This window comes from Rhinichthys klamathensis, unplaced genomic scaffold (genome assembly GCF_029890125.1).
Source record: "Rhinichthys klamathensis goyatoka isolate OS25496 unplaced genomic scaffold, OSU_Roscu_1.1 h1tg000055l_1, whole genome shotgun sequence".
Lineage (NCBI taxonomy): Eukaryota > Metazoa > Chordata > Actinopteri > Cypriniformes > Leuciscidae > Rhinichthys > Rhinichthys klamathensis.
The window spans coordinates 759,900-784,600 of NW_026606600.1; the positions used below are offsets into that span (position 1 = coordinate 759,900).

The 24,701-nt window shown below is 39.2% G+C and overlaps 1 protein-coding gene across 3 annotated transcripts in view; it reads right to left on the minus strand.

The window, feature by feature from the left end:
* Positions 1-1,143: 1,143 nt before the first annotated feature.
* Positions 1,144-24,701, minus strand: part of smarcd3b (SWI/SNF related, matrix associated, actin dependent regulator of chromatin, subfamily d, member 3b) — a 78,800-nt gene continuing 55,242 nt past the window's right edge. For 2 of the 3 annotated variants that reach the window (XM_056248429.1, XM_056248428.1), the window contains exons 2-14: positions 18,842-19,032; positions 14,619-14,708; positions 13,488-13,530; positions 12,668-12,790; positions 12,132-12,254; positions 9,180-9,275; positions 8,776-8,877; positions 6,615-6,776; positions 6,312-6,409; positions 5,831-5,966; positions 5,535-5,657; positions 1,835-1,936; positions 1,144-1,663 (exon numbers count right to left, since the gene is read on the minus strand). In XM_056248429.1, coding sequence (XP_056104404.1) covers positions 1,610-1,663; positions 1,835-1,936; positions 5,535-5,657; positions 5,831-5,966; positions 6,312-6,409; positions 6,615-6,776; positions 8,776-8,877; positions 9,180-9,275; positions 12,132-12,254; positions 12,668-12,790; positions 13,488-13,530; positions 14,619-14,708; positions 18,842-19,032 — 1,443 coding nt within the window. In that variant the 3' untranslated portion in view covers positions 1,144-1,609. The remainder of the gene's footprint in view (positions 1,664-1,834; positions 1,937-5,534; positions 5,658-5,830; positions 5,967-6,311; positions 6,410-6,614; positions 6,777-8,775; positions 8,878-9,179; positions 9,276-12,131; positions 12,255-12,667; positions 12,791-13,487; positions 13,531-14,618; positions 14,709-18,841; positions 19,033-24,701) is intronic. The other variant, XM_056248430.1, reaches the window with a different exon arrangement.

Below are 24,701 nucleotides of genomic sequence, written 5' to 3' on the forward strand. Positions count from 1 at the left end.
AATAGTTGTTTCCACTAAAAAAAGTATGATTTTTTACATTACAAATCTTTAAATGCTGTTTTCTCAAAATTAGTTTTTTGTCATTCTCCAGTACAAACATCTCAGCTTGTGTAGCACATATGTACACCAAACTTTCCAGTTATACACTTAGCAGTATTCTGAAGATATTTTCAGAGGGATTTGTTAATAAATCATTCCTAAAAACCTTTGTAGTGTGTAAGGGCATGATTAAACAATAACATTAATCATTTAATAATGATTAAAAGTGTTTTTGTGTTTGTTTTGTTAAAGCAATTCACATATAGGGATTCCCATGTACCGTCTACCCCTGCCACCCTGCCAAGACCTCTTGCCACCCCTTTGCCCCCCCATGTAAAATTTTCTAGATCCGCCACTGGTGTACACTGTAGGTTTTTAAAAAGCTTAGCTTAAATGTGAATAAATAGTGCTCAAAAATGAGTATTCAGTATTCTTCAAGAGTACAGGCTTTAACCCAGAAGCAGTATTCAATACGTCACAATTTAACAAGTAGATTATATTTCTAAATAACTTTTGTCATTATGCTAGGATGGCCTATTTTCTCCATATATGTGACAGCTTCTCAAAAACCGTGACCTATCAAATTCCTTCAAAGTGAACTAATGACTATGTCAGTACTACTGACCTACAAAGGCAAAACGCAGTAACTTCACATAATTCAGAGAAAGTACCAATACCAAATCAATCAAAAACTTTAAAGCCATTTTCTCATTCTCACTCAAGTGTAGGTGTAGTTACTGTGTTTTGTCTTTATATGGCAGAATAGCTTTTAAATACTTGATTAAAACAACCTCATTCGATCTTTCAATGCTTATATACACTATTTACTTAAAAAACGCAGCTAAATGTCACTAATGTGGCAGGGACAGACAGCAGAGTGTGACATACCCTGTAAGCCACCGGTTCAGTTAATACTGAAGGATGCTTCTTTTAAAGCTGCCTGCCTCAAAGTACTTCATAAATACACTTCTGAATAAAAGTGTAAATAATGGAGATAATTATTGTAGCTCCACTGATTCCCAACACTGATACACATACAAAATGACCTTTTTGATCAATACTCAAGAAAAAATTTGATTCAAGTGGACTAAATTAGAGATGCAATCAATACCTCACCAAAAACACGTTTATCACATGGAAATTGTGTGTGAAAACCAGGAATTGATGATTGAGGAAGGAAGGCTGAATCAAAACTGCATCAACATTTGGATCCACAGTCAATGGGATTGAGCCGGCTCTGAAGTCATCACGTTCAAAATACTGGTGGACGTGAGTGGTATTAAACAACAGAAATCCAAAGAATGCATTGTAAGATGACTTCCTCCCGGAATGGAAGACACAACACTGTGATTGGCTGAAATGCACAAACTGTACAATGGAGCTGCAGTGGCTGTTGGAGTAACAGGGTGTGATAGGTCCAGTACAGTAGATTGTAGGTCAGAGTGAAAACAACGATGACTGGACACGCACACAAACCCTCATTCACTGTGGACAATAATGCAGGGACCTCCACATGGAGGCAGTGTTGTCACAAAGGAGCCGTGTTGTCTGAACGTGGTGGGTGTGGGTTCTAGGTGTTCCTCAGGGCCAAGGCCTGCTCCAGCTCCTGCCTCCTCTGCTGAATCTTTAGAAGGGGAAAGTAGATTAGGAAGACATAGAGCCAGTCAGTTTTTGCAGGCAGTGCAGATGCCTGACAAACCTCACAAAAGATACTGACATCCAGCCCTTTACATCCTGTTTTCTAGTAGACGAGCAGAAGGTTCACACAAGTAATCATATATTTTTACGCGCTTACCTTGCAGTAGAAGTAACGGCTGACAGCCTCCTGAGACCAAGGCTGATGATAAAACTCTGCTCTCCTCTCTTCCTCTGGGTTCCCAACAACATCTGTCATCAGCTACAAACAATCAAAAGGTGATAACAGTAAGAAAAGCAGGACAATGACAGGACAAACATGATGCAGGACATTGTTTACAGAGACGCATACACTACACTAAAAGTTTGGAGTCGGTTAGTTTCATTAATGTTTTTGAAAGAAGTCTATTATGCTCTTTATCAAAAATACAGTAAAAACAACATTATGAAATATAGCTGCAAGCAGCAATTATCGGGGCCAAGCGCAAGACGACGACGCAAGAGATGCCAACATGGCTGGGAGTGTCAGACCAACTGCAGTAAGGAGCAATTACAGACATTTTAAGAGGATTTTGGGCAAATGGCTGAAAAATCATATACAATAACATATAAGATGATTTAATGGTTTATCACTTTCGACCAATAGGTGGCGCAGTTACGAAATCGATGTGATGTGGTCAGAGTGAAGTGACAATGACACATACAAAGTTTGGTGTTATTATGTCAAGGCATTGCAGAAATAAAGCCTGAAGTGTCAATTTGGCATCATGCCTCAACTTTGCTCCTGCGGCATATGAAAATGGTTTCGTCTATCGACACGAAATCCATAACTTTTACTCGGCACGGTCTGGAGATGATACGGTTCGATTTTGGTGAAAATCGGACAAACGAAGAAAATAAAGATGGCGGACAGGAAGTTTGGCTGACTATGGCAAAATTAGTATCTGTTTTCGGCATAACCCAAGGAATCTATTAAGACCAGTGTCATTATAATAGGCATATTTATTCAAAAGTTATTAGCATTTTTGGAAATTTAATTATAACTTTTGACCAAAAGGTGGCGCTGTCTCAATTTTTTGAGAACCTTCAGGGCATGGTGCTGATGGCACATAGTGAGTTTCGTAATGTTACAGCAATGAATTCGTTAAGTATAGCATTTTACATCACAATACTATATTGAAGTCAATGGCAATTTCATGTTTTGTTCTATTATAACGCCAACAAGTGGCACAATCCCACTAATTTTTTTATGTGTCCTTAGAGTGAGCCCATGTGTGTCAAATTTGGTGAAAATATCTCATTTTGTTTTGGAGTTATAGACATTTATATGCATAAACACATAAAAAATGACCCACACCTGACTTTGTTTGAATTTTCTTGCCACCTACTATTAATATTTTGACATTTGGGCATTAACATATACCCAACGACCTATGTTTCCAAACTTCTGACGGTGGTTTCGTCTCGATCGGTCAAACGGTTTCGAAGATATCGGCAAATGTTTTTTTAAGCGCTAAATCACAACGCTACACAAACCGTAAGGCAAAACCTAGCATGTTTGGTATTGTTGGACTCGGAAAGGATTCAGGAACTTAAGTGAACTACACCCAGTATTATAAGCATTTGAAAATTTAATTTTACCACTAGGTGGAGCTGGTTTGAAACTTCTCAGGCTCCTTCAAGGCATCGTACTGATGACCCATACCAAGTTTTCCGTCATGAAAATTCGTCCGCCATTTTGAATTTTTCTAACTCCTCCTAGGCCGTTGCTCCGATTTTCACGAAAATTTAATCAGATCATCTTCAGACCATGCCGACAAAAAGCTATGGAATTCATGTCGATTCGTCAAACCATTCTCGAATACCACGCAAACGATTTTACATAGCGCTTTCAAAAACAGACGTAAGGCTGTATCTCCGCGACGCTTTATCGTATTAAGACCAAACTTGGTACATGTCATCACAAGCATGACCTGAGGCTACATGCTGCATTTCGGCACAGCGCCACCTACTGGTCCGGAGATATGAAAAGTGACTATATTTGCTTATAACTTCACAACGATTTATCCAAAAATCATAAAAGTGGTCTCGTTAGATTTAGGGCATCATGCCGAGTCGACTGATATCCAATTTATCCATATCGACCATTTTAGGCGTCGGCCATTTTGAATTTTGTACCAAAATGCTGTATTTTATGAACGCAGGATCGTATCATTACAAAATTAGAATTTTGTTTATAGCCCTTAGGCCATATGTCCACCAAAGTGTTTTTTCATGCGTCTGGGTTATTTTTTCAATTGTTTTCAATGGGAGCGCCGCGTTTTTAGAACGCCATGAGCGTAACGAGGCGCTGAGCGTTTTTTTCACGCTGAAGCGCTGAGCACTCTGTTTTTTACAGGTCGTCGAGAGTTGAAGAATGTTCAACTTTGGGTAAAACGCCGCGCTCATCACTGTCACTTTTTACCCAATCGTCCAATCACAGTGGAGGAGGGGTGGGACTAGTACCACACCGACCAACCGCCACATTCTACTTGTACAACGTCAACAGATGACAACAAGCAGCATAATAACGGAACAAAATAATTTAAAACAAAAGAACCAGAGAAAATACATTACATTGTATCGACATTTTAATATAGAATCAACACAGAAACAAAATATGTGTGAAATTAGATACTAGTAAGTTGTAGTAACACTTTCGCGGATATTCCGTATCATAACAAGCAAAGTGTCTCAACTGAAAAAAAATGCTGCGCTTCCAAAACGCTCTCAAGTGCCCATAGCTAGGCGTTTTCAGAAAGGCGTCCAGCGTTGTCAGCTGACTAAAAACGCTTTGGTGGACACGCGGCCTTATGGTTCAAAAGTTATTAGCATAAACATGAGTACAACTTTGGACAGTTGGTGGCGCTAGAGGGATTGAGTTAGAGACTCCAAATTTGCTATGTTGACAGTTCAGACTGTCCTCTATCAGTGTGCCAAATTTCATAACTTTACCGCAAGCGGTTCTATGCCACAGACTTCCAGAGCGGAAGAAGAAGGAAGAATAATAATAAGAATGCCAACAGATAAAATAGGTGCCTCCGCACCTTCGGTGCTTGGCCCCTAAATATTACTATTACAATTTAAAATACCCTTTCTATTCTAATATATTTTAAAATGCAATTTATTCCTGTGATGACAGCTGAATTTTCAGCATCATTACTCCAATCTTCAGTGTCACATGATCCTTCAGAAATCATTCATATATGCCGATTTGGTGCTCAAGAAATATTTTTGATTATCATCAATGTAAAAAACAGTTGTGCTGATTAATAGTTTTGTGGAAACAGTGATACTTTTTTCAGGATTCTTTTTTAAAAAAGTAAAAAAACAGAATACACCGTAGTGTATGAGAGCTAATAAAGCTTTGGTTTTTTACTGGTTGACACTACTGACTATGAAGCAAATATATTCTAGAAGCTTCTGTAAATCTGTCTCAAAGTGTGTAATTTCTGTATCATTAACAGCAGCAAACACAACTGCAAAATGTATTTCCAGAGAGGTTTACCAAACACTCCTACAGCCCCTTCTGACCTGTTCCAAACAGGTTATCCCGCCCCAAACTCATGCCATTGGTTGAGCCAGAAGTTGGCATATCAGACCACTCAAACAAACTGAGCAATGTTTTGAAATCGGCACAGAGCCACTATGTCTACACTTTTTGAGACCTCAGCCTACAAATGGCTTTCATGCATCTGTCTCAGCACATTAAACTGACATAGGAGAACATACTGTAAAACTGAGAACACACTTCATCTTCAAAAATATACATTATATAAATATCAAGAGTCATGTATAGAAGAAAGAAAGCTGATGCAGACCTTCAGATCTCTGCTCTGGGATTTGAGCCAGTCCTGAATGTAGCCTTTGGGATCTCTGGAGAAGCTGAGCATGAAATCTCTCTGAATCTTCAGCTGATTAATGGACTCAATAGTCTCATGGATCTGCAGATCATTTAGAACCAGATTGAAAAATCAAGGGTGTATTCACAGACATGGCAGCACTGCAAAACTGGTTAAGTCCTGATTATTATCCTTCTGTCAGTCGAAATCAGAGACCCTATAATTCAGAATAAAATGTCCAGAAGTTCAATTATCTGCTCTATTTTTGCACTAACCTTGTTGTCCAAAGAGGCGATCTCTTGCTGATTGGCTGTGGAGAGCAGGAAGCTGCTCATTTGTGCTTTAAGGGGATCTTCCACCTCTACATCAATGTCATAGCAGGCTGTCTTTTTTTGATCATTAGGGTCGACACTGTACAAAAATAACCTCAATGACACTCCTGCATGTTTTGTGTTCTTCAGAAAATTAATAAGAGCAGATAGAAAATACAAACAAGGCATAAAGACCAAACCAAAATAATATACTTTAAAATGTAATTTATTCCTGTGATGTCAAAAATGAATTTTCAGCATCATTACTCCAGTCTTCAGTGTCACATGATCCTTCAGAAATCATTCTAATATGCTGATTTGCTGCTCAAGATTTGCTTGCTGTATAAAAGATTAATTTCTTTAAAAAAATCTTATTGACTACTGTATTTTGGTAGATATCTGCAATAAATGTGACACATTCGTACGAACAAAATCACATAAATACCTAATGATGTGGTTGATGACAATAGGGTCTGGGGGCAGTAGAAGGTTGGTGAGCCGCTGTGGAATTTCAGAGAACTTCAGGCGTGGACAGTCAAAGATCTGTGAGAGGAGATGAGGTCAGAAACAAAAAGTTCTCGATTAAAATATTGCATACGGTCTTTACATAATAATTCCAACATGTTTCTGTGAATTTTGGCAGTCTCATTTTAATTATCAAATACATTTTAAGGGTTTAAGTGAAGCTGATTCATTCAATAATTACAGATTGTGACAAATGTTAATCAATGCTTCTTATCAAGCGTACCTGTTGGAAGTACTTGTCACAGTTGATGTACTCCTTGTCATGCGAGTCCTGCAGTTTGTTGGTTTTGACATACTGCCAGAGGGCCTGTATGATACTGGAGCGAGTCTGTGTGTGTATCCCAAGTAGACGAGCCAGACGCGGATCAAGCTTAAACTGAGGCGGCTGCACACAGGACACAAGAGTATTATGCTTACATTTAATACACTTTTCAGTCATTTAATACATTATTAAGTTCAATTAACTTAAGTTTTAATTTTAAAAAGAAGGCCAAATAGAAGAATATTAAATAATCTATTTTGGAATAAACTCGCGATTTTTTTGAAAACTGTGACTGGGTAACGTACTCGGTTACCTAACGTAACCTCGGTTCTCTCTAGAGAGGGAACGAGTATTGCGGAACCGGCCGTGCTCGCGCCACGAGCGATTTTCGCTTCAGATGATGAAAACCAGGGAAGCAGCCTCCGAGCCCTGCTTTTATACGCTAAGCCACACCCACTTGAGCGGGCTGTGATGCGTAGTGGGCGCGAAATGTCACCATTGGGCGTGACGTCACGCCAGGCTCACTGGTAGGCTGCTGCAGTTGCCGTAGAGCAGCCAATGAACACGCTAGACAGCCTGCTCTAGGTCTGCAGCTGCTGCACTGCGTTGACAAAGTTTACAAAATTAAGGATAATTTTGGCTTCAGTATCTCGAGAAAAAATTAACTTTACCCGTAGCGTAAGCTAAACTTACGCAATACGAGAGAACCTCTCATAAGAGAAATGCACTTTTTTATTTCACAAAATAAAGCATTACAAAATGATTAATAAGTAAACCTGCTGCTCACAGAGTTCCTGTTATGTTGTAATATATATGTGATATTCACCCTTCACTATTATGTTCACTATGTCATCAACTTATTATTTCAATGAAACTTCCTGGTAAACTCAAAGCTTTGAGGTCTGAAAGAAATTTACAATCAAAAAGCAAATCACACAAGTTCTTGTTCTATAATTTGAAATGACAAATGATACAGTTTAATCTTGCAGGTCATGATCAATAGCCTTCAGCTGATATACATTAGGGATGTGCATCTCCATAGCTGAGGCCGATGCGATACGCATCTCGATGCATAGCCAATGATACGATACATTAAAGATACATATAAGCAGCTACCGATGCGATGCAATACGATTCACTACTCTTACGATGCGGTGCGATCCGATTCAACGCGATGTGATTCAATGTAATACGATGCAATGGAGAAAAATATGATGCTATGCAATTCAATATGGTATAGATACTTATTCCATGGTATAGATATGGTATAGATAGAAAACTTTTATTTCTTTTATTCAGACATACAGCAAAAGTAGCTTAAGTGCCATCTGACTTTTAACGCATATTCTTACATATTTCTTCACAAAACCAAAAGATTAAATAAAAGCAGGTGCTGTTTTAACAAAGAATAAACATAAATAAATAAAAAACTTTCACAAACATGTCTTTCATAACTGTATTCAGATGTAAAAATATACATCTATGGGAAAAACTATTATTTGCAGTCACAGGCTTCTGTCCAGATTAACTTAATGTTCTACTTTAAGGTTTAAAGGTGACTCTCAGGACACGCCTCGCACTCCGTAGTGTTGTGATCCGTCATATTCCCGTAGCAGCGCAGCAGTGGTGATGAGAGAACGCGCTTGAGCAACAGTTCAGAAAGGAGAAATCGATCTAGTCGAACTGGACGCGCGAATGAGGCGAAATCGTGTCCATCGCACCGCGCTAAACGCGTCTCGCGCCGCAGGACCTCCAGACCCGCGTCAACGCGTCTTTACAATGACTTAACATGGAAATCTCTCGCTACAGACGCTCTATCCGCGTTCGGTGTGAACGCAGCAGTTACATAATAAAATATTGGTCACAAATGATTGGTCACTTTCTAAATAGTAAAAGTATAGCGCATCTACTAATAATTATATATGAATAAATCGTTTTTTACCGATGCAGATGTTAGAAACGATGCATCGCGATACAAATGCCAACTTGTATCCGATGCACACTTATTTAATTCGATGCATCGCATCGTTAGCTTTTATGCCGATGCACCGATGCGAATCGGTGAATCTTACCATCCCTAATATACATGTAAATGCCACTGGATGCATTTTGTTGTCTTTACCTGGTAATCCAGCATTAACAGCAGGGTGCAGCGCACGTTAACATCTCCAGGCCTCTTCACCTGGAAACCGTCTGTCTCCTGAGTGGTTCCGGTACGATGCCACTGTGCAAGACAAGAGAAATCAACATCATTTCACAGAGTCATTAAGGAAAACAAAAACACAGATTTGCAGAAACTGAAAAGAAAAATAACTTAAATGACAGTATCACCACACATCTTTAATAAACAAAGTGCTATATGGCATGTTTGTATGTCCTATAATGAAACATACTGTAGGACATAAATAATAATATAATACATAAATAAATATAATATATTTATAATGGTTTTAGCTCTTGGTTATAGGAATCGCCAATATTAATACATTTTCATTTAGGGTGATAAGCAGAAAATCAAACACCAACCTCAACCAAATGGTTATCAGGGCCGTAAAGGTCTTTGTCAAGCTCAATCACCAGACTCTTGAAGAATGAGGAGAACTTCCTCTTCATCTTAGCAGGCTGTGAATGAAAGCATGAATAGTTTTTCAGAGTGTGCCACTGAGCAAACTATCCAGTTTCAAGTATAAAGACATTTTTGTAAAACAAGAACCCTACACAACATCATAAACTTTCCGGGTAGACTTTCTATGGAAGAGTACAGCCTAAATGTTCAAATGAAATGTGGCATACTGGTGGATGATGTGCTGTGCGGGACAACATTCCATTCAGCCAAGAGACGGCATGAGTCCTTCAAGCTATCGTCAATAAGTACTAGTTTCATTTCTTTCTGCATGGAAAAGCATGCCTCAAGAGTATTAGCTAAACGGGTCTTGGTTAGAGACCGAACCAAGAGGCTGAATTTATGCTGCATTGCGTAAACCTTTAAGAATTTAGTCCTTGTGCTTCAGGGGCCGTATTCACAAAGATTTTTATCTTACCACTAGGAGTACTCCTAAATCGCACTAAAATATTTTAGCTAGGAGTTTTCTCTTAAAAGTTATTCACAACGCCTTTCAGACCTACTCTTAGTAAGGAAAAATGACGACTCCTAAACTAAGAGTGAGTCTTCGTTGCTATGGATGACGTCAATTCTCATGCACGAGCTTCCTCGCAATGATCACGGTGATTGGTTGTTAGATGACAGGGCCATCATGCGGAACATAACACAGACGCAACAAATCATGGAATTACGACATCTAAATATGTCTGTGTCCTACACAAAATAATAATAGTAATGTCATCGAAATGCATATGTTTGTGCATACCCCAGTGAAGTGTAATTCTAAAAAGGCAGAGAGAGAGAAAAAAAGTCGTGAATTAAATTAAATTAAATCAAGGTAGCCTACCCTAATAAAAAAACAGCCACTTGCCTAATAATGAAAAACGACACTTGCATTAACACTTTAATTGACATCCTATTAGCCTAAATAGACTAAGGAAATGTTGCTCCTATTGAAGTAGCCTAATGTAATAGTTGGATGACGGTGGATTATGAACTCGCCAAAACGGAAAAGAAAGCCCAACTGGACGCAGGATCAGTGTGTTCACACCGAACGCGAATAGAGCGTCAAATACGCGTCTATCGCGTCTAGTTAGACGCTTGAACATTCGCTCGAGTTCAAATTTTTCAACTTGCGCGGAAGACATTCGCGGCAAACGCATCGCCCAATTCGCGTCAATCGCAACGCCCGGCGCGAATGATACGTCTATTCGCGTCTTTGCATTGACTTTGTATGTAATCTACTCGCGCAAATAATTAAATTCGCGTTCGGTGTAAACACACCATTACTGCTGCTGGCTCAGTTGTGTTTAAAAAAAAAAAAGATAAATGGAAAATTCGCCACTGGGATATCAAGCAAAACACACAGGAAATTTGTTTGCAGATCAATGCAGCATTCCCGCTTGTGTCGCGGACCCCGGACGACTGCGAGAGGCGGTGGTATGCGCTACAATCCTTGGTCTTAGTGAGTTAGGAGTCCTCTCGACTTCTTTTAAGCTGTCCCAGACTTAGGTGCTACTTTTAGGGCTAAAATGCTTCGTGAATTACTCTTAGTGAAACAAATTAGGAGTCCTAAAGTTAGGTGACACGCCCCTTATTTTTAGGAGTTGCTCCTAAATTCGCCAGTTAGGAGCTACTTTTAGCCTTAAAATTCTTTGTGAATACGGCCCCAGTTCATTATCTTCAAAACTCTTACAGTATATATATAACTGTAAACCAGATGTACTGATGGGCTGCAATCACATGAATCAAACCAGTACATTAGCACGTTTGTCAGATCATAAACCAAAATATGCTTTCAACAAAGAAAACAGCAACATTCAATATTATCATATAAACCTATATTTGCACTGAATGCTGAATATTATTTATTCTGCTATCTTTACAAAGGTAATTGGTATCGTTACATAGATATGAAGGTCATGAATGTAAAAGTTTTTTTCTTTCACTTGCACAGATCAGAAACGTTTTGCAGCCATGGCTCCAGTGCTTTTGTGGCCGTAGGTGAAGGGGACAGGCATGAGCAAAAACAAATGTGCGATGAGCCTCAGCTTTGTCAATAAAAACATAAAATATACTTATGTAATGCTGAATTACAGATAGAAGGTAAGTTACCCAAATCTACTTTTAAAGAGGCAAAACTATTTCTGGTAACTTCTAGTTATTCGTTACAAATGTAATGGGTGGAGTTTGCTCCATATAAACAGCACTTCATGAATAGTTATGTCATGTCACTTCCTGGTATCTCACAGTGATACGATGCAAAAGCAACAGGGTTTTATTTTTTAACTGATCATGACATGATTTTAAAGATTCAAACCAGTCTAATGCTAACATGTATAATATTCATGTTTTATGTCTATACATTTCAGTAATGCTGCACATGCCGGCTAGACTGCCAATGTAACTGTATTACAGGAATGATGCTTTTTAGGTTGAAATTTCTTTCTGACAATAAAAGCATGCCACAAATCCTGTTGATAGAGCTTCAGATGTCATTAACCGAGAATTTTCCTTTAAGATAAGCATTGTTGGCTAAAAGTTAAAAACAGTCCAAGTCAATGGACCCACAGAACTTTCTGGCATGTATGTTTGGATGGAGGCTGGGAAGTGATCTCACTGGTAAGTGAGGCACATGTCTGTGGTCAAGACTCTGAGCCTGGAAGAGTAAATTTAACCTCACTAATTCAAAAGGCACATAGCTGCCATTCACAAGTCATGATGTCAGAGACAAACATTGATCAAACATTGCAGACAGTTTATATGTGATATTTCTTACCAATAAAAGCACCAAACAACAGCACCTCAGTGTTTTATAGTAAAAGATTTAAAATAGCTGTATTGTGCAATTATTGATTAAAGTGCAATTAACTCACATCATCCAGCAGTTTGCCCTCCACACGAAGCTCCCAAGATGCAATGCTGCCTTCAGAGTCCTCTGCATCAGGCTTGGCAGGGTTAAACGTGTTGGAGATGTAGAGACGCAGTTTTCGCTTTTGCTTGAAATAGAAAAAAAGAGTTTATCTAAATATTTATCTTCATCCAATCCTCAAGATGATATTAGTATGCTCACAAAAATACAGAAGCATTATGCAGGGAAAAATGCTTTTAAGCTGATAATTGGTAAAATATTAGAAGTTAGACACTCTGAATAATGACACCAGCCTCATTTTATGCTCATTTAAGTTGTTTTGTGTCTTATCCTGTTGATTTATGCAAGCAATATTTAAAATGGTTCAGTAAGAAATGAAAATTCTTGTCCCAAGGTTCCTTCTGCTGTGTTTTAAAAGGTCTGATATATAGGTTAACAAAAGTGCTAAGGCATATATATTTTTAATTGGCTAGATAAAACAGATCTTTTCTAAAACATGAAATTAAAAAGAATATGGACTATCATGGGGATGAGAAATACCTTCATGGGTCTCTTAAGTGCCTCTTGGATGTCCACCCGTTTGCGCATTATGGTCTGGTCTAATTTGCGCTCGAATGCCAACAGATCCATATACGCCTGTGACTCCGGAACAAGCTCACGAATCTGAAAAAAGAATTCAATAAAACCTCATTTTGTAAATGGCAGCACTGGTAAAGAAATCCAAACAATCCTAGTTATTTTCCCCTCTTGTTCTGTGGACGATAGACTGAGGGTTTTGTCAATGACTAATGCGTCTGGCATCTCCACTGGAGCTGTATCTATCTATATTGCCTGATAACACACACGCATAGTGCCGATTATCTTATCTAACACAACCAAATCACAGTGACTATAAAAAACTAAGAACAGAATCATCCTTAACAATAACATTAAAACCCCATTTAAATTTTTTAAATATAAATAATAGATTTCAACCAACAGCCATCACCATGAACCCACAGCAGTAATGCTGTCATATATGTTAAGATTATTTATTATATATTGCAATATTGTCTAGAATACATATTTAAAGAAAAACTCATATCTGGATATTCTTTGTGATATATATATATATTTTAAAGGCCTGCTGTCAGTATGTATTGTCTGGTTATGGCGACAATTACTGAATGCAAAAGCCCTCCAAAACATTCTGTCCATCGTATCGCTTGGTTGGTAGAGGATTCCGCCCCTCTAAAAGGCCGAGATAGAGAACAGACATGCACGCCAGAGCATTTTCATCATTACACATTTGCACACACACACACAAAAAAACCCAGTCAAACCAATGAAAGCAATGAAAAGGCTCAGATCTCTTACTCACCCTTTGTGGAAGGATCTTATCAGCCATCTTCCTCCTCTTGGCACTGCAGAAAGAGGGAGAAAGGGGAAACAGAGAGGAAAGGCAGAAAAAAACCCAAAGATGTTACTATGGAGACTGACAGTGGAGCACCCGGGACATCTGCTAAAATTCTGGGGCTGGTCCAGGATGCGGGAAAACCGGTGTGGGAGTGTGTGTGTGTGCCTCGCCAGCCCAGATGGTGCTGGCAACCATTGGCACAGAGGACGTTACTAGAATCGTTACTGCTTAAACTTGCACAAGTTGAAGCTTGGAAAGCAGCAGAGGTCCACAGGACCAGCTCATGTTGTGCAGACAGGTGTGTTGTATGCTCATAAGTATATTTGTGCTCATATACTGTATGATTTATTTGAACACAAACGATAATGTTGTTTTGTACACTCAGAAGCAGGATCCGTACAGGTAACAATCACCAAAACAAAACCCAAAAGTGCAAACACTGTGAGCAGATCAGGGAAACGATCACCATGTACAATTTTTGTTATTCCACAATGAATCTCTGGGTAGAACTCACTAGCTTATGAGTTTTTTTAGTAAAAATAAAATAAAAAATATATAATAAAGATGAAATAAAATCAAATATTAGCACACTTTTGCTTTTTTCCACCAGCGATATATTTATCCCATCAACTAAAAGATGCACAACTCAGTCGGCCTGACTCATTAATAATACATATTTAGTTTTTTGTTAAAACATTTAGAGATGACACTTTGCATTGAAGTGTAAAACAAGCTCTCACATATTACATCTGCCATCATGCCATGCAACAGGACATGCAAGCACATCCATGCCAAATTCAGCAAAAATTTTAATAACGTTAAATCTTCAATATTTTTCAGTGACTTAAATGCCAGGTTAGATCAAATAGACTGACATCAACTGATCTACAACTGAATTAAAACATTGCTGTATGAATAATCTTCGATAATAACCATCAAACATCAAGGTTGTGGTAAATCAGAAGTGAGGGGGGAAATCCTTGTTAGGGATATGTCTCTAGAGACAAGATGTGCCAGGGGGTAAAGGGGTCAAGGCTCGGGGCAAGGGTGGGATCAAAACGTGTGAATCCATCATGCAGCAGAATAAACTCCTACTTTGATCCGAGTGTGGGATCTGATTGGGCCTCTCTCATGTCCATCTGCCTCCCTGGCATCTCATTTGGTCCAGGAAATCCCACAGGCTTCCTGATGGCATTTGAAGGGTCCTTCATTAGAGGGTACTGAGTGTGTTTGTGTGCAAGTTAAGAATTGCTGAATATTTTGACGGCACATCACAAAAAGCTGAATAGACAAAACAGACAACATGGGAGTTGCACAAAAACCAGCAGAACTAGAGGACAAATGATCTGATAAGCCATGTGTGGTTATTACACACACACACACATACAACTATTGCATTGATTAGTCTGATGTAAGACAGGAGGGTTGTAGTAGCAATGCAAGATAATGTTACACTAATGTGTCAGACAAGGTCGACAGACAGAATGAGCAAGTATGCGAATCAATGGAGCTGAGTCAGAGAAGACACAACAGAGAGAGAGAGAGAGAGAGAGATCCAGAAAAAAACAAAGAAACAAGTATTATATAAAATATTTCTCAGTGAGTGGCCCCTTTCTGTCACAACAGCGCAGACAGTGGTTGGCCAGCAGACTGAAGACTCTACAGATCAGATTAACTGCAACTAAACACTGCCCAAACTAAGACATATGTCACAAAGATTTGTGATACAAGACCATAGAGTGGCCCCATTTAAAACATTTGGGAATTTCCAGAGATTTACAAGAAAGGAGTTTGGGCCATGTCGGATCAATCCTCTGATAAAAAAAACAGCAAACAAATGGCACCCAAGAACAAACAGTGCAACTGAAATTAGAAGAAATAAACATCCTAATAAGAAAGATGCAAAATAAGAGTGATGAGAATAACACAATGTCCTAAACAGTTTCCAGCAACAAGTGATTTATTTCATCACAGTCAAGTGAAACTGTTCAGCAACATGATGCAATTAAAGAGAAACAGAAGATATGTTGATGTCTAATGTACAGCTACTCTGTATGGAGCAAAATTTTTGACCAATGAGATTTCACTGTGGACGGGTGAATATTAATATTCCTTCCTATAATACTGTTTTTGGGTTGAGGCCTCTACTCAGTTTCAACTGAGAATACCATTTCAAAAGCCGTTTATGAGCACTGTTCTTTTATGGCACACATTTAAAGGTCCCGTTCTTTGCGATTCCATTTTTCAAACTTTAGTTAGTGTGTAATGTTGCTGTTAGAGCATAAATAATACCTGTAAAATTATAACGCTCAAAGTTCAATGCCTAGCGAGATATTTTATTTACAGAAGTCCCCTTTCAAAGCCTACAGCGAACGGCCGGTTTGGACTACATCCCTCTACTTCCTTTTTTAATGACGTAACTAGAACAGTTTTTTGACTACTTAGTTCTCCGCCCACAGGAATACACAAAAAAAGGGGGCGTGGTCTTGTTGCGCTCCCACGGAGAAGAGGAAGAGTTTTGTTTGTAGAGTGTGTTTGTCGCCATGTCGTCGAGACGCTGTTATTTGAACAGGTTCTAATCGATTCTCTTCATCTATGTTCTCCGGGTCTGACTCCGGCTCAAATTGATAAGGTAATATGTTTGACATTTTAACAATAACAATCAGCACATGCATCGCCAATTTATGGTAAGAGGCGTGACCTTTCCGGGCAACGTGCGATAAGCTGCTGTCGAATCACAACACAGGAACCGCTGGCCCAATCAGAACTCGTTACGTATTTCTGAAGGAGGGACTTCATAGAACAAGGAAGTCATCGGGCCGTGTTTTGGACAGTGAAAACAGCGGTATACAGATAAGTAAATTGTGTGAAAAATACTGTGTTTTTTTACACACGAAACATGAACACATGTTATATTGCACACTGTAAACACAATCAAAGCTTCAAAAAAACATGAATAACGGGACCTTTAAGCAAAGCTTTTAAAAACCTTCACTGTGTGCACTACAGTTTCTGGGCTCACAGTGTCCTGGACGCCAGTATTTTAACGATTCAAAAAAGTTGAATCACTGTCTGGCCAACTGGGATTTCGATGTGGAGATTAAGGCTAGGATTAGGGCTGTTGAAACGAATTCCGAAATGCGAATATAATTCGAATATTAAAAAAATCAATACTATTCGAATGCTGAAGTTACTATTCGAATATTGTTTTTTTATGTATATTTTAATTTTTTTATATAAACAGGAAAGAGGCCGCACTATGCATAAATTGTTTTATTTGCACAAACGCGTTTCAAGAAAGCACGCGCCGAAACGCGTTTGTGCAAATAAAACAATTTATGCATAGTGCGGCCTCTTTCCTGTTTAACGTTATATATTCTAATCATCAGGCCAGCATTCTTAAAGTTTAAGTTTAATCATTGAGTGAAGCCTGCTCCTATTCCCATTCATTAATTTTTTTTATATGGAATCTTAGGCTACTCGCCACCTTGACTTACACACATGTGAAAATGAAATGCTTTTGTTTCGTCTGATGAACAATAAAGTTTATGAATTGTAACACAATTGTGCACGTTATCCACGCTGTATCATCATAACAATACTGTCAAAAATGGTAAATGTTTAACAACGTAAAAAAGCGCCCGTGAAGCGCAAATATCTTGGTGAAAACTCAACGGATTCGGCGAGCACCAAACTCGTTGGAACCGTCTAGTCGAACTGAAAAGAACGATATAAGTTTCAGACTTTTTGGTGGTGTTTTAGCGGAGATATTAGCCAAAAACCATCGGTAGCGCTTCAACCATATTCAGCACGAATAAAATGTTTATTGTAATGTTAGATATCCCTCTAGTGGACAGAACGTGTAACAACAACCACATGCTATAGTGGCATTGGCGATCCATAAGCCTAAATAATGTCGTAAATATTAATAATAGGATGAATTTGAGCATTTAATATTCGAATATTATTCGAATATTAAATAAAATAAAGAATGGAATTCGAATAGTATTATAGAGGAAGATTGACAGCCCTAGCTAGGATTATGATTTTTCAGTAGTACTACAGTGTATATTAGCACTGTTTACAGCGTTTGGGTCTAGAAGCCGGATAGACCGAATAGAAATCAAGTAAGAGACAACATGCCTGTTGCTCGTTGTGGTCAGTTAGGACAAAAACTTTACATGAAAAATAAACTTTTTTTAAATCACTTTGCACCTGGTTAGTAGGATATAGTGTAAGGCTAAGAAAAACATCATGAAATCTACACTACATCAATACAGTCATAACCATTTCATTGTGAAGAGCTGTTTGCTATATTTTTGTAAATGTAAATTCTTTTGTTTCCCGTTAAGCTGCATGTACAGAATCAAACCTCATGCCAGCAAAGATCAAGCCATTCTGTTGAAACAGATTATTTGACAAGAATGGTTCTTGTCAAAGGAAAAAACACATCTTCCCATCCAACCATCAATGCAAAAGAGGCAATTGACATAATCAACTCAGCTGAAGTCATTCAGCTCTGACTGTATTGAACACTTCAGTTCCACTGTGTCCGTACTATAGATTGTAGGAATACAGTGACAGTGTAAGTCCTCAGGGGTTTATACAAAAGTGTTGTCTAGTATTAAAGACCTTCCAATCTCAAGGCAATGACACACTTTCACTGTCTTTTTTCCATGCTAATCTTGACCCTATGGTTACAGTGATTTTTAACAAAATAAATGAACAATCATCATTATTTACTCACCCTCATGTTCACCCAATCCTGTATGACTTTCTTCTGAGAAGATATTTAGTCAATTGTCAAAGAATTTGTCAATGGTCACCAAAATGTTTGATTCCCAACAGTCCCAACAAAATGTTCTTTTATGGTCTACAGAAGAAAGAAAGTCTTACAGGTTTGGAACGGCATGAGGGAGAATAAACCATAACAGAATATTTGGGTGAACTATCCCTTAAAGTAGCATTTCACATTTGTATTGTTGAAAAGGGGTGAGTGCTTCTTTTAACCGTGGATTACTGCTGCAAAATGGGGTTACTATTGCTTTTGCCAGGATAACCCAGAATGATGTTAACCCAGGATTAAAAATTAATGGAATAATGATTTTTATCTTTATTGATATGATAGTGGAGGGGGAGTTTGCACTCAAACCTGTCAGTTCTTATATGTTATGAACACACCACATCGCTGCTTCAACAGGGTTCACAATTTCAAAAGCCTACATAAGTCTACAACCTACATTAGGTTCCTGTTCTGATATCATCCTGTCATTTTTTTGTGGGTTCCTGATCATTAGTATATGTCATATAATACTCACTTCCTGTTTCGACTCTGTACGGCCTGCTGCTGCATCTGCTGCTGTGAAGGAGCGGGCCGTTTGCGACTGGCCTCCATGTTCTGATTGGTAAGTCCAGGCCGGACAGCGGTGTTTCCTACATATGGTGGCCCTGGAGGCCCCATTGGGGCCCCCTGATGAGGCATTCGTGCTCCTGATGGCATGCCAGGCCGCTGAAAAAAGGGTGACAACCAAAAGATGGACATAAGAAACTAAGTGAGGTGGAGAAAATGTATACGATTAACACACTCTGAAACAATAGTTTACAGATACAGTATAGAGTGAATCAGTATAATGATGATTTTTAAACATACATATAAATAACTGACAATCAATTGAGAAAAATAAATACTTTTTTTTTTAGATGAAAATGAAAAGTTTGAACAATGGATATAATATGTGCACCTGTGTTTATTTAAAGTTTAAGGTGAGGTGAATATTTAAATATCTATCACTATAGTCTGTTAAACCTACTAAATTGACTAGTTCAGAAGCAGCTGTTGTCTGCCATAACAGCAGGAGCAACTGCACACACAATTCATTCACAACCTACTCAACACTTGTGACACCAGAGACAACAGGTCATACGTACAAGAGCTCAGGACAATGAACAAATGTCTCCGAAAGAGTAAACCCATAGTCTTCTTGTCACACATAAATCTTTCCCCTGAGAACAGATGGTGTGTTTAAACTTTTTCTAATACAAACTCATGGTATTTTATCTTTTAGCTGCAATGTATTGCATTAGTTAAGTTGTTACTCTAATTACATTAGAATGAGGCATGGAAATGGTTTTAATTATGGTAAAATAACATTGAAACAACTTAAAGTAACAACAGGTAACTTTTCAGCCTTCATAATATATTTCCAAGTCTCTTGTGATGGTACATCGACTTACAATAGGTTGAATGACACGTCTGCCATAGCCTGACGGGGTCTGTAGCGTTTTTAATCGTACTTTTAAACTTCGGGTTTCGGGTAGTAACCGGCGAACAAAGAGAACTACAAAATTCGACTGCTTTACGGCATCTGTCACTTCCACCACCACCCCCACTTCCTTAAAATCGGACTTGCGAGCCAAATGTTATAGTCATGGGCGAAGCAGCACAGAAAAACAAGAAAGCAAAGGTTTTATCGGAGCAAAGCAAAAAGAGAAAAAGAGAAAGTGATCGCGTTAAAGGCAGAACGAGGATCAACATTGCAGAGCTGCCAACTCACGCATTGGCCGTGAGACACCCGCATTTGATTGGTTTCACACGCTCACACGTACGGCACACCCCCGGTTTCTCACGCTAAATTGTCAACCCGGTCGGTCAAATCCCTGAAAGATGAGTTTATCTATAGATCTACCTGTTGAGCCACTCGTGATCGACAAGTTATACCGCAAATTAGTTCAAATCTCCCGGAATCTAGAGCGAGCGCGCACGCGAGACAGAGACTGTGCTCCAACGCGCGCGGACGGCAGAGAGAGAAAGCGAGCGAGAGACCTTGCGTGTGCAGGGAGCATCAAACCCCCCATCGAAAAAAGAATGCCTCTCTCTAACCTCTCTAATTCGCTAGAGTAGTAGCGAATTATCAATCTGGTAGCTAGTAAACGATATTCTAGTTTTTGATGGTTAGCTATCGCTAGTATTCTCGTTCTGATTTGAACTTTGCAATCGATGAAATGCAAATAGCAAATGTTTGACCTAAAAAGTGTAGTCTACTCAACATTTACAAAGAAAGGAGGAAGATTATTAATAAAATCATATTTTAGGATACCTAACATGTCTGTGATATTTGTTTATTTGTCTTGCCTCAAGCTATAATGCAAATCGATTTGTAAAATTTGCAGATTCATTTATGGTAGCTTGATATTATAATATTGACGATATATGGTTATTATCAACCACTCAAACATTGCATTGAAGTATCATATAGATCCAGTAAAACGGTAACCAATAGACTAGGCTACTATAATGACGCTGGCTTGTAAACGTGAGCATCGCGATCATTTGTCGTTAAAAAAAATAAAACCCATGTAATTATATTCATATGACATGCTGAAATATATGCCACTGTACCTGGGATGAAGACATTTCACACGCGACGCAAGCAGAACACCTGCATGTGACCTCCTCCTACAGTGTTCAGGGCTATCATGGTTGTCAACAATTGCACGTGCATGTAGGATGACAGAGTTTACGACAGTAGTAGAGGACAATACTGTTTCCCAACTGTAGGGGGAGCCCGAGAGCAAAAAACTCCCAGTTGTTACTTTAAAGTAACACTATGTAGTTTTTCAACCTTCAATATTTCCAAGACCCTTGTGATGGTACATCGACTTAAAATAAGTTAAATGACACGTCTGCCATAGCCTGACGTGGTCTGTATCGCTTTTACTGGCACTATGTAACTTCGGGTTTCGGGTAGGAACCCGTGCACAAAAAGAACTACAAAATTCGACTGCTTTACGGCATACGTCACTTCCCCCACCACTTCCTCAAATTGTCTGTGGCCATTGCAGACATCCGAAGTCTCCCGGGAGTCTCCTGCGTCTCCCTGATGCCCGCAAATTAGTTCAGATCTGCCGGAATCTAGAGCGCGCATGCGAGACAGAACATACTGCGCGCATAACATACATAGCGCGAGCACGGCTGAGAGAGAGAGAGCGAGAGACCTTGCGAGTGTGCCTCACGAAAGCTAGTCAACCCGCCGCTAGTCAACCCGCCGCTAGTCAACCCGCCACCAGCCCCCCCCCCCCCCCCGTCAACAATCCAGTCACCAAGATATACCTCCCTGAAATGACTTCTTGCAGGTTGGGATGTCTGCCATTGTTGATTCCAAATCCGGTGCTGGATAAACAGCGAGCGTGCGCGTGCGACAGTCGGCTGCGGAAGGCTAAATTATTTACGACAGCAGTAATGGACAATTCTGCTTCCAAACTGTAGGGCGACCGCTGAGGAAAAATCACATGGTGTTGCTTTAAAAAGTACTGTAATTGACATAACAGGAAATGAGAGATCTAGATTAGTGGGATCACTATTGAATTGAGCAGGTCAATACATATTAACATTATGAGCCAGATCTACTAACAGCTTGCTCCAGTGCAAACCCTCTTTTGGCATTAACTACTGTCAGAATTTACTAAAGACACACAGTGAAAGATTAGCGCTGAAAAGGCATTATTTTTGCGGCTGACCTCAATGCATATGCATTTGTAGGAGCTTCCATTTCAGACAAAAAAATTATGGAAGGAGAGTATTTAAATTAATAATGCAAGGTGTTTTACTAAGGTTTGCGCTAGTTAATTTAATGTTTTTTAATAATTTGTAAGAATCCAGTTCCAGTGAGATTTTTGTATACACAAGGAGTCTGACAACAGCAGGTATTATCCACACGGAGATCTGATCTCACCATCATCAAGTCCATCTGGGATTAGCTACATGAAGAAACAGAAAAAACAGACTAGTTTTAGAGACAGACTAAATCCAGAGGAACTGCGGCAAAAGGTCTCTAAAACGTTTGAAGAAACCGACCTGCAAAGCTACCTGAAAAACTATGTGCAAGTGTCCAGTGGACAAAAGCTGTTTTAAACGCAAAGGGTGGTCACACCAAATATTCATTTGATTTAGTTTAACTGATAAATAAAATCTATTTAAGACATTAGTTTTGAAAGCATCCTCAGTTTACAGCATTTTTACACAAGTGTCTAAAACTTTTCTCAGCACTGTAGATTTGCTGGTAGGTTTCTTCAAGCGTCTTGGAGAATTTACCGCAGTTCCTCTGGATTTAATCCGTCTCAGTTTTTTCTGTTTCTTCATGTAATCCCAGATGGACTTGATGATGGTGAGATCAGATCTCCATGTGGAGCACACCGGCTGTTGTCAGATTCCTCTCACTGGATTATTACAATTAAAACTGATATTTCCATTACTGACAAACTACAGCAAAAAAAAAAAAAAAAAAAAAAAATATATATATATATATACACTCACCGGCCACTTTATTAGGTACACCTGTCCAACTGCTCGTTAACACTTAATTTCTAAGCAGCCAATCACATGGCGGCAACTCAGTGCATTTAGGCATGTAGACATGGTCAAGACAATCTCCTGCAGTTCAAACCGAGCATCAGTATGGGGAAGAAAGGTGATTTGAGTGACTTTGAACGTGGCATGATTGTTGGTGCCAGAAGGGCTGGTCTGAGTATTTCAGAAACTGCTAATCTACTGGGATTTTCACGCACAACCATCTCTAGGGTTTACAGAGAATGGTCCGAAAAAGAAAAAACATCCAGTGAGCGGCAGTTCTGTGGGCGGAAATGCCTTGTTGATGCCAGAGGTCAGAGGAGAATGGCCAGACTGGTTCGAGCTGATAGAAGGGCAACAGTGACTGAAATAACCACTCGTTACAACCGAGGTATGCAGCAAAGCATTTGTGAAGGCACAACACGCACAACCTTGAGGCGGATGGGCTACAACAGCAGAAGACTCCACCGGGTACCACTCATCTCCACTACAAATAGGAAAAAGAGGCTACAATTTGCAAGAGCTCACCAAAATTGAACAGTTGAAGACTGGAAAAATGTTGCCTGGTCTGATGAGTTTAGATTTCTGTTGAGACATTCAGATGTTAGAGTCAGAATTTGGCGTAAACAGAATGAGAACATGGAACCATCATGCCTTGTTACCACTGTGCAGGCTGGTGGTGGTGGTGTAATGGTGTGGGGGATGTTTTCCTGGCACACTTTAGGCCCCTTAGTGCCAATTGGGCATCGTTTAAATGCCACGGCCTACCTGAGCATTGTTTCTGACCATGTCCATCCCTTTATGGCCACCATGTACCCATCCTCTGATGGCTACTTCCACCATGTCACAAAGCTCTAATCATTTCAAATTGGTTTCTTGAACATGACAATGAGTTCACTGTACTAAAATGGCCTCCACAGACACCAGATCTCAACCCAATAGAGCATCTTTGGGATGTGGTGGAACGGGAGATTCGCATCATGGATGTGCAGCCGACAAATCTGCGGCAACTGTGTGATGCCATCATGTCAATATGGACCAAACTCCCTGAGGAATGCTTCCAGCACCTTGTTGAATCTATGCCACGAAGAATTGAGGCAGTTCTGAAGGCAAAAGGGGGTCCAACCCGTTACTAGCATGGGGTACCTAATAAAGTGGCCGGTGAGTGTACATTAAAGTTCCCCATGATAATACACAACCATATTCCCAACATAAAGAAGAACCAGCCAAGACAGACATGGTAGTGATAGGTTAATGACGGCAAGACTGGATTTTCTTTACTAAGAAAAAAGACAGTACAGGCTTAGGATTGTGGTGCTGGCAGTAAAATTGGACAGGCAATTTGAGAGCATGTCAAAGGTACGGTTTGGAGTGACAGAGAAAACACAAAAGAGAGTGGTCAAAGGAACAAGAGAAACTCCAATCAGACAAAAATAGACAAAAGTGTCCACTTTTTGTCTAAGTCATAATGAGAGGGAAATTAGTTCAATGAGAATAACTGAAGCCACAACAAAGAAATGTTCAGGGAACAGATGAAAGAGATGAAACTCAGAAAGCAAAACTGCATCACAGGGGAAAATCAGGTGCAAAAATGCACGGATGTGTCACAAAGCTTCACAAAAGTTTAATATTTAATATTTTATGTATTAGGCTACACATTCATTTCTCATCCAAAACATTATTCCTGACCTATTTTCAGTTTCATCTATTTCTGCAAGAGATGGCAGGATAAATCTGAAAAAGCTTATGAATCGTACCAGAATAATCCAACCAAATCAAATTCCCTTTACACTAATGTTATCACTTGTAATCATTATCAAAAGAGGTTTTTC